General features: G+C 36.5%; 1 protein-coding gene across 1 annotated transcript; it reads left to right on the top strand.

The window, feature by feature from the left end:
• The first annotated feature begins 5,945 nt into the window (after positions 1–5,945).
• LOC145681735 (uncharacterized) lies at positions 5,946–7,073 on the top strand. The gene has a single exon (XM_081753345.1). The coding sequence runs from the start codon at positions 5,946–5,948 to the stop codon at positions 7,071–7,073; it is 1,128 nt and encodes a 375-aa protein (XP_081609471.1).
• Positions 7,074–11,150: the final 4,077 nt, after the last annotated feature.

The following is an 11,150-nucleotide window of genomic DNA, read 5'->3' as shown; positions in this document are numbered from 1 at the left end:
CCACACGACCGATCTCGATCAAACTTTTTAACATAGGACCTGGGATGTTTTCGTCATTTTACTTTGACCGCACAATGGAGGGGAGGGGAAGGGGGACATACATGTAAAAAAATAAAAGTGACTGTCTTTGTGACTTCATCACGCTTAAACCACCGAACGTATCTTAATCAAATTATCAACATAGATGAGGTTCGGAACTGGGGTGGTTTTTATCCTATTCCTTTAGCGGTAGAACTTAGGGTAGAAGGAGGGGAAGGGGAGAGATGTAAAAAATAAATAAAACTTAACAACTCTTGAACTACCTGACCGATTCCAATCAAGTTTTCAACATATATGACATTCGGGGCTGGGATAATTTTATCATGCCGTGCCTCGCAACATGGAGGCCGTGCCTCGCATACATATATATAAATCACCGAGAATGACCAATATCAAAGAGTACTTTAGTAAAGTAAAAAGGGAACATATTACTATTTTTCCTTAATTTAACCCAGCGAAATCGGGGTGCGTCTTACAAGGTATATTCGCAAAGTGTCCCCTCGGGATTCGTATAAAATTTATTTAAATGCAAAGTTCTCCGCGGCCGAAAGTGTATTGTACTAATTATAGCGGCCCATACCTGAAATTTGCATATTTGTGGGCCTTCATATATCCGAAATTCATACACTACTATAACGCTTGGTCACAAAATTGCTTTTAGTTTCTTTAGATATAACTGAATATGAATGTGGGCATATGCAAAACAAATTGGATCAAGTACTGCTTCTCTGACACGTATTATCCACACCAGCCGCCATCTTGGATCCGCCATATTGGATTTAACTTTCGGTTTTCAAATGGGAATACGTAAATGTCATACATCAAATCCAAATAAAATTTTCTCGGAAATTCAAGGGTGTAGTGAGTTTTACGGTAGCTTGTATCATTTGCTAGATATTGCGTGTTAAATGTAAGGCACTTCATAAATTCAACCATTAAAAATTTGTGCAGGGCCCCGTATGTATATGTGATCTTTTACGTGATTTATTGTTGACGAATTGTATTCTGAACGTACATACATACAGACGTAAATAGGATATGGTAGATCTTCACATAAATCTGGTCGTATCCAGATTTACATTAGGCATTTTGTTCGTAATACAATACTTCCTTGTTCGTAGCATAACATGGAAGTAATATCAATCACTCACAGAAATGTTGTAAGAGTATGACACCATTGTTGTAGAGGGTTTGATTATACCTACAGTACTTTTCCAGTTAGAAATTGTTGTGATTTGTCAACATAAAAAACGTAAGCGTAACTGATATTGCTCTCCAATGTCTATTCGCGAAGTGCCTAGAGGGATTTAACATGTAATATCTCGCAAATGGTACACCCTACATTAAAACTTGCTACATCAGTAAATTTCCGAGAAAAGTTTGTATGAATTTGATGTATCACATGCACCTATTCCCATTTGAAAAACTGAAAGCTGAATTCAATATGGCGGATCCAAGATGGCGGCCGGTGTGGATAACACATGTCGGAGAAGCAGTACTTGGTCCAATTTGTTTTCCATATGCCCACATCCATGCTAAGTTACATCTAAAGAAATTAAAAGCAATTTTCTGACCGAGCGTTGTAGTCGTCTATGATTGAATTCCGGGAATATGAAGACTCATAAATATGCAAATTACCCATATGGGCTACTAAAATTAGTACAATACACATTGAGTCATGGAGTACTTTGCATTTAAATCAGTTTTACGTGAATCCCGAGGGGACACTTCGGGAATAGACCTTGTTAGAGTCGAGAGCGTCTTTAATTCGAGTAATTATCGAGAATATGTTATTAAAACTACATTGCTAGCCATATATTTTTTAAAAAATTTGTATCATATTCAATTATTCAGACAACAATAGTGTCGTAAGATTGCGTAGGAGGTGCGGGTTTGCTACTATAAATACATGTATAGTATCTGCAATAGTATCAAACATATACTTTCATTTTCATATTTACATTTTCAACGTAAATAGCAGCAATACAAAATGTCAATATCAATATTGCAATACTTGTATGTTTTTCGTAGTTTTAATCAAATCAAAAGGTCAGATAATCGGGGATAATTTCCGTCTTACGCATCCTTTTGCATTGTTTGCTTAATATATGGCCAACCATGTTTTGAGGATGTGAACTGTGGCATCTTTTATGTACTGTGAGTAGTGGCTGTTTGAGCAGGAAAGCCGGGTAGCCACGGGCCTAGCCAAAAAATTTGAAAAATATATAAACACTAAAAGATACAATAAAGAGAAAATATATTTTCCACTTTTTATATTAACGATAAATATTTATTTTATAAACAGCATCAACCACTACTGTAAAAGTAAATTCCTATTGTCATTAATTAATCAAATGTGCACATGTATCCATACGCGAGGGAGTGAGCCTACTCAAAATTAAAATCCTAAAGCCGCCCCTGACTGCGTGCCTTAGCAAGTTGGAGGTAAATTACTAGAACATTGAATAACATTTTGTTGTGAAATGACTTGATACTAGATCGAAGTAAGTTCGCGTTATCTTCGTTTCAGCTACAATGTCAAACGTCTTTCTTGCAACTGAGTCAATCAATTTTCCATTTCTCTGCAGGTAGCTTTTTCAAAAATAACATTCATTTTTACTGAAATAGATGTGAATAACATTGTTAATGACAGAACTGCATCTAGTCATCTTTGCGACAAGAACAAGTAGAATAACATCTAAAATTTATAAAACTTAAAGAAATAGTTATTATTCTTACAGAACTGTTACGATTATTAAAGAAAAATTCTCTTGAAGAAAACCCTCCCTCGACGAAATTCCTCACCTCGAATGATTAGGCAGAACGGGAATTCCCGTTGTGCCTAAAGGTAATAATTTATAATATTTTCTACAAAATGCTAGCGGGATTTACGCAGAATATGAAGACAGCATTGAAAATCTTGCTGTTTTCATTTTTAAAAGATTCTGAATTCTTGATGTTAAGTGTCTATAGCATAAAACAACTTACTTTCGACAAGATAAATTTTCAAGCAAAGCACGCAAAGCAAGATCACGGCTAAACATGGCGTGGAAATCAACCTTTACACAGCTGTGATCATCACAACAATGTCTGATCAATTGATTGCCAACGATTTCATCTCGATGTCACACCAAGCATAAGAAAATCGACGCTAATTGGCTCTGGCTGAGGAAGGAAATCCAATTCAATCGTTCGTTGCATTGGAATTTTAAAGCTTGTGAAAAAAACGCTAATTATAGAGATGATAATAATATACTACCTTAAAGCAAGATTGCACCCCCTAGGTTTATTGAACACCACCCTAAGTTCAAAATTGTGGATAAATCACTGCATGCAGATTTCAAAATGAAATTACCTGGCTCATTTTACTTTAACCTTTTTTGCTGTATTTTATGCTTGATATAGCAAGAAATTCTTGCATGCTTTGGTAGATTTATATGTAGTTTCCAGCAAGGAGTTCATTTTACATTTTATGGACTTCTTTTTTGGTTCAAGCGAGGTATTTCGCCATGTTTTGGTGGATATCTTTGCTGGTTATGAAAATTCTGTGCCGAGACCGTAAACAATATTCAGAACTTATTATTTCTAGTTAGTTGAAGACAATTTTACACATAATTCGTCACTAAGCAAAGTATGCTAAACTACTATACAATTACATACAAATAATCATTGTGAAATAAGACAGGTAGGAAAACATACTTGAAATGCACCTTGCCATGAAATTTACAAGGAATATTAAATTTGAGAATTCATTTAGTAAAAATTGATAATTAACTTGTATTTATTTATCTGTAATCGGTCATTCGAATGCGAAAAGAATTCTGACAAAAATTGAACATTTTAATAATTACTTATTTCTAAATATAGTGAAAAAAGAAACAACAGTTTTCGCAAGTTAATAAAATCAACCAAATTTAATTTTCATTGTACATTTCAAGGTGTGCCAAAGTGAGTTGAGTTTAATAGTCCTCCGATACGGACCCTGTTATAACTACAATGTTAAAACTTCCCACCTGTACACGTATTATCTGTATAAATTCGGTATACGTTACATATATTATACGTATATCAGTAGCTTAGATTATCGGCTTCGTGCTGTATATTATACGTATAAAGTAGGTATCTATCGTGTGTGCTTTCAAAGTAATTTATATTTTCAAACTCTGGCGCTATCACTGCATTTTGGAGGTAGCAGGTTCAGATTTATCATCCGTTCCCCAGGGCTGTTCCATTTATTTTTAATAATACAAGTTCAGTATCAGGAAAGTGTCATTTTCACCTCTCTTTTTCATTTTACGTACCCAGGTCGAATGTTGGAAGAAACCGTGCTCTATGCGGGTTCCCTGGATTTACAATATCCAACGAAGTTAATGGCGGGACAGTACCTTCTCTAAGGTCAGGGCCACTTGCTTCCCACTCTCTAGACTTACCTAAAGGGCCGATGTGACTCCTATTTGGAGGCATCAATCCATCTTTGTATCCTTTCCTGTAACTAATAATTGTTTCTCTCTACAACTATCCTTCATCACCGCTTGAAGTGAAGTGAAGTGAGCTACATCGGAGCATTAATTAAAGCTCGAAACCAAATTAACACTTAACTGATAAAATGATGTGTAAAGGAATATGCGCAAAGGCCAGCCGTGGGAAAGTGCAGTGAAAGTGTTCTTCGTTGGTGCTATTATTGCTGTATTGCTGGTGATTGGAGGTGTGGAGATGAATCCAGGTCCCTACACCCTGGATGATGTGATTAAAAAACTAGAGAAAATGGAAAAGAAGATGACTGACCTTCATGATGACAATAAGGAATTTCAAAACAAGTTAAGTAATTTGTTTTCCGAACTACAGGAGTTAAGGGAAGAAAATAAAAGACTGAAGGAGGAAATGCTACATAACCGCCGGACAATTGATAAACTTGAGAAATACTCTCGTAGAAATAACCTTCTCTTCACTAATTTAAAAGGGAAGACAAATGAAACATGGGCAGGCAGATTGTGAAAGTGTGGTGCGGCAATTTGTGCGAGAACAGCTTCAAATTGAGCTTTCGGATAGTGATATCGAACGTGCACATCGCTTAGGGAAAGGAACAGAACAATTATTGTTAAATTTAATTCTTACAAAGTGAAAGATAAAGTTTTGAGGAACGCGTTGAAAGCTAAAGGTACACCGACGGTAATCTATCAAGATTTTTCTGCAAATATACGACAAATAAAGAGAGAGTTAACAGAACATATGAAAATTGCTAGATCCGAAGGTAAACGTGCGTTCTTACGATTTGACAAACTTTGCATCAATAACGAATACTTCACATTGGAGGACCTAAATAACACTCCTTTGAAGTGTGTAGATGTTTCCTCTACAATTGCAGTAGCGTCAGGAACAAAACAAACTGTGAGCGAGTTGGATACAGTGTCAGTGAGTCAGGTCACCGGAACGACCAGCAACAAGGTCCTTACAAGAAAAATGACGAAAGGAACAGGTGCCACGCCCCGAGGGAACAAGTGGAAGTGACCAGAGACTGATTTCAAGGCAGGTAAGAAAGAGGAAAAAGCACAAATAGATTCTTCTTCAGATAACAACGTGCATTCCGAAGGGTTTCTAAATGTGTATTATCAGAATGTGAGGGGGGCTAGAAGCAAAACTGAATCCTTCTATTGTAGTGTGCTGTCAACGAACTACGATTTCTTGGCAATAACAGAGACGTGGTTGCATGAGGGTATCTTTGACTCAGAACTCTTTGATGCCAGATATTCACTAATCCGTAGTGACAGAAAAACCGGCAAGAGTAGGGGGGAGGGGTAATGCTTGCAATACTAAGAAATAAATATAAAGTGTGCTTGATATATAATGATGACCTAAATAATGGCGTAGACTGTCTTTTGGTGAAAGTAAGTGGGGAGAGGGTAACAATGTATATATGTGTTGTGTATTTTCCACCAAATTCTGTCATTTGTAAATATGATGAAATATTTCAGTACATTGAATCAAAGTGTCAACCAGGCTGCACCCTTGTACTTGGTGACTTTAATTTACCAGACATTAAAGGTACGGGTTTCGATTTCATGAGTGCCCCGAGGCAGTACAAATTTGTAAATAACTTCATGTCATTATACGACTTGAAATCATTCAATGATGTTCAGAATAGTTTAGGTAGAACACTAGATTTGGTATTAACAAATTTAGATAATGTAGTGGTTGAGAGAGAAGAATCCCCCGTACTTAAAGAGGACAAACACCACCCTGCGCTATTAATTAAAATCAAACAGAACAATAAGGTAAAGATAAAAAGTCAAAGTAAAGTAATGGGTTATAATTTTAGTAAGGCAAACTACAATCAACTATATCACGAATTGGAAAAGGTAGAGTGGGAGGTACTGGGTGACCATACTGATGTTGATTGCGCTGTTGAAAAGTTTTATTCCACCTTATATAATACATTTGACAAATGCATTCCGAAAAAGAAACAGAGCACGGGAAACTATCCTAGCTGGTTCACGCTAGACATAATAAATAAAATTAAAATGAAAGCAGGTCACCGCAAAGCGATAAGACTCGGAAAGTCAAATATAGATTTACATAAACGCGAATTTAATAAACTTCGAAAAATGATTAAGAAAGATATACAAGTCGCATATACAAACTTCGTTAAGGGAGCGGAATATTTAATGCAAGAGGACCCATCTACGTTTTGGAACTTTATTAAGAGTAAAACAAAGCATTTAAATGGTAATGTATTGTGTTATGAGGGTAAAGAGTTAACATGTGATAAAGATATAGTAAACGCATTTGCAACCTACTTTAAATCAGTGTATACAGATGGAGCACCACTGCTAGTTGAAAGAGATGATTCGACATTAGTTGGAATGTATGAAAAAATTGATATGTTGCAAATAGCGGTAATAGAAGTGGACGAGATTCGAATGGCAATCAGAAAACTAAAATCAAAGTGTTCGATAGGTATCGATGATGTACCATCATATGTAATAAAAGGTTGTGAAGAAAGTTTCTTATACCTTTACACATGCTATTTAACCTAATACTCCAAACCAGCACGTTTCCAGCAAAATGGAAACTTACCAAAGTTTGCTCTATTCCTAAAAATAATGACAGTAAAGAAATTCAAAATTATAGCCCGGTTTGTATTCTAAACTCATTTGCAAAGATATTTGAAAGCATAATTTATAAGCGCATTGAAAACCACATTAAACCAGTAATATCGGATTATCAGCATGGATTCGTTCCTGGCAGATCCACCGTAACAAATCTCGCTGTCTTCACTGACCATCTAGTTGATACATTGGAGAGTAATAATCAAATAGATGTAGTTTATACAGATATTGCGAAAGCATTTGATAAGGTAAACCACACGTTGTTAGTGAATAAACTTAAATTTCTCAACTTTTCTGATCAGTTAATTGCTCTTATGAAGTCATATTTGATGGACAGAAAACAATATGTGGTTTATAAATCCTGTAGATCATTTGAATATATTCAAGTTTCTGGAGTCCCACAAGGATCTAATTTAGGGCCGTTACTTTTTATAATATTCATTAATGACCTTCCTAATTGTATTAAAACATCACATAAACTACTCTATGCAGACGATCTAAAATTATATAGGAGAATTACAACAGCACAGGACTGTGTCAGTTTGCAGGAGGATCTAGACAGAGTAAAAGAATGGTGCAAGAGCAACTTGTTAAACATAAATTCAGATAAATGCAAAACCGTGTCCTTCACTAAGAAACGGAATGTTGTTAAATTTCAATATAAGATAGATGGTAAAGAGTTAAAGGGGGAACAAACTATCAAAGATTTGGGTGTAATATATGATAACAAACTATCGTTTGAGCATCATATAAATCAAATTGTAAATGACGCAAACAAAAATCTTGGATTCATTTTGAGAATGGGAAGGGAATTTAATAAACCGAATGTTTTACTGAAATTATATTTTTCATTTGTTAGATCAAAATTAGAATATGCGTCTATTATATGGAACCCCCACACGAAGAAAGACTCTATTAGAATAGAAAGAGTTCAAAATAAATTTCTGCGGTTTCTGGTGTACAAGAGAACAGGCATCTTCCCCACATATGAAAATAGTACTTCTCTTAATGAAAATTTTAACACAATGTCTCTCAATCACAGAAGAGTGTTAAATGACATGATATTCTTGTACAAAATATTAAATAACAAATTAAATAGTAAGGATTTGGTCTCTGCCTTTCATCTCAGGGTACCCAATGGAAACATACGTGTGGGCAATGGAAATTTCTTTTATTGTAAGAAATCTCGAACAAATGCAACAAAACAGTCACCAACGTGGAGGATGGGTGCAGTCTACAACAAACTGAGTAAATGTAAAAATGTTCTGGATATACATAGTGTGGGTCAGAATAGATTTCGCAAATATATTATAGATATTCTATGTAACACTGGTATGAACACTGTAATTGGGTAGAATAACCTGTTGTGTCCTTCTTCTTAAATAAATAAATAAATAAATATACTTCTGAAATGGAGAACAAATATGCTCCTTCTCCAAAAGGGAAGTCAATAATATAAAACCATTCTGGAAATGATGGCAACTAATGAAGTAAAATCAGAAAGAAAATTTTTATAAACAAGGTTCCTAATGATCTGGAGAATTCTGTTTCCCTGATTTTATGTGACCTTTGGCAGGAAATTCCCTGACTTTTGAGACAGATGTCAAATGACGTTGACATATAATAAGGAATAAATATCAAAGAATATTTATATATAAGAACATTATATTCTATGGAGTCAAACAGTAATCAATTGCTTATATGTACATTCCAGTTACCTTCTATAAAAATATGAACAACGTCCATTAAAATGGTTGGCTAAGTTAAAATTGTAATACAATTAATGTTAGAAAACACAATTTATAAAATTACCCTTATTTCCAGTCTTATTTCCTGAACTTCCCTGACTTGCACCATTTTTCTTGAGTTTTCCATGACTTACCTGACTTCACTGATCAGTAGAAACCTTGATGAAATAGATCGCAAATGAAACTAACGCCTTTATTTTTTTAAGAAAAAACAATCAAATATAATGTTAGGTTCCCATTTGCAGAGTAAAAGAAAAACTACACGAGCTGGTAATATGAAAATATGGAGATCATCCTGCTCTAAAATCGTTGTACAACAAAAGAAAGTTAGCTCTGTAGTTGTACCAATGATAGTTTAGTCTGACATTATCCGTATCCTATAGAATAAACAACGGAAAATTTCAACTCATGGCCCCGACAATGGCTAGAAGGACTACTACCAAACACGAACTAGGTCTGTCAATCTGAACATATTTGTACGCAGAAGAATGCATATGAGTGAATGAATATACTCAAATATGAAAACTATACACACATTTCATTTTGTTTTCATCTATAGTCATACATGGAGCTCGAAGGAAGACGATCGTAGAATCAGACACGTCAATAAATAAGATACAAAGAAATAGTAATTTTATACTAAAAAGACAATAACGAAACAGAATTTGAGACATGTTATTTAAGACAAAATTACACTATACAACCTACAAGCTACATTTAGCACACATTCATCTACTAAATAAAAAACTTGTCCAATAGGTACTTCTTTGTAACCAGTAGCGTAGCCAGGATGTGTGTTTGTGGGGGCAAGTGCATTTATAGGTAGATATAGAAAAATTACAAACAAAAAATATATAAACATAAAAATATATAAAAAATTACAAACATCAAAGTACGTTGTCGGACCTCTTTGGGGGGCGGCCCCTCTTGCCCCCTTCCCTTCGCCACTGTTTTAACTGATTTAAATACATTCATTGACTCAATGTTATGAATATCTTTAGGAAGGTTATTACGAGGGTTGGGGCAAAAGTCATGGCAACTATTTTTTTCATGAAGATACCAGTCCGGTTGGAAAATGTGACATATACAGACGAAAGGACAAGGTGTTAACTACATGTGTGGACAATGAAAACCACTTAAATATCGTAACACACTAATTTATTACTTGTAGTATACAGGGCAATATGGTCTTCAGGGTGCAAAAGAATTACAACACAGTACGCATACAATTGACATGACAAACCTGGGCCTAAAGACTTTCAAATTAGTCCCCTGCTACTTGCACCACGCGCTGCCAACGATGTGGGAGGCGCTGAATATCATCCACCTCCGCATTTGCCGCACCATGAGTGAATCGGGTGGCCTGTTCGCGCACGGCATTAGCAATGTCGTTGCGTGTTGAAAATTGCCTACCACGAATGAGATCAAAGCCACAGAGCGAAATGTCAGGAGAGTACGATGGGTACTCCAATTCTTCTCATCCCCAAAGTCGCAGAAGCTACCCTACACACTCTGCTTTATGTGGTTTTGCATTGTCGTGCAAGATTATTGCACTGTCCACAAGACCCGGACGTTTCTCCCGAACGCAACGACGTACCTGTCGCACCAGGAAGTCCCTGTAGTACTGTTCGGTCACTGTTCTGCCATGTGGAACAAAGTGGCAAACAATGACACCCCTGACGTCATACGCGACGATCATCATCAATTTGAGTGAGGAAGGATTCTGACGGAACTTCTGCCTGCATGGTGATCCAGCATGTCGAAACTCCGAGGACTGGCGCCGTCCTGTTGCCAGCGTGCAAGGTGGTCGGAGCATGTTACACAGCACATCCACCTTTGAACTTCCGTTAGTGCATGCTTTACCCACCGCGATGAGGTTTTGCGTAGTTGCAGCTCATTACGCAATATCCTGTGGACGGTGCGTTTCTCGAGGCCACTTGCCTCCGCCAACTCCAGTAGCGTTTATCGTCTGTCTTCATCCAGGAGCCGCTCGATGACGGCACGTGCCACGTTGGTCCGCACACTGACAGGTCGTGCCGAACGTTCCTCATCACTGGTTGACACTGTTCGGTATGGTAGAGCATTATTCCCAACGGCTTCCACTAATTCGCAGTGACATTCCATCTCATTTCTCCCTCGGAGAACGGATATTTTGATGTAAGCGCGCTGCTCAACACGGGTTACTTCCATCTCGCACGACACTGACCAACAGACTGATTTCACAGCTCTCGCTGTGCTACTACCAGCTATCACAGAT

This window comes from Thermobia domestica, chromosome 3 (genome assembly GCF_964235325.1).
Source record: "Thermobia domestica chromosome 3, izTheDome1.hap1.1, whole genome shotgun sequence".
Taxonomy (NCBI): Eukaryota; Metazoa; Arthropoda; class Insecta; order Zygentoma; family Lepismatidae; genus Thermobia; species Thermobia domestica.
Note: the sequence above shows the minus strand (reverse complement) of the source record. Positions and strands in the feature narration are given on the sequence as shown.

Excerpts from the sequence above, each read along its gene's own strand:
- LOC145681735 (XM_081753345.1), top strand. The coding sequence starts at position 5,946 with ATGTATATATGTGTTGTGTATTTTCCACCAAATTCTGTCATTTGTAAA.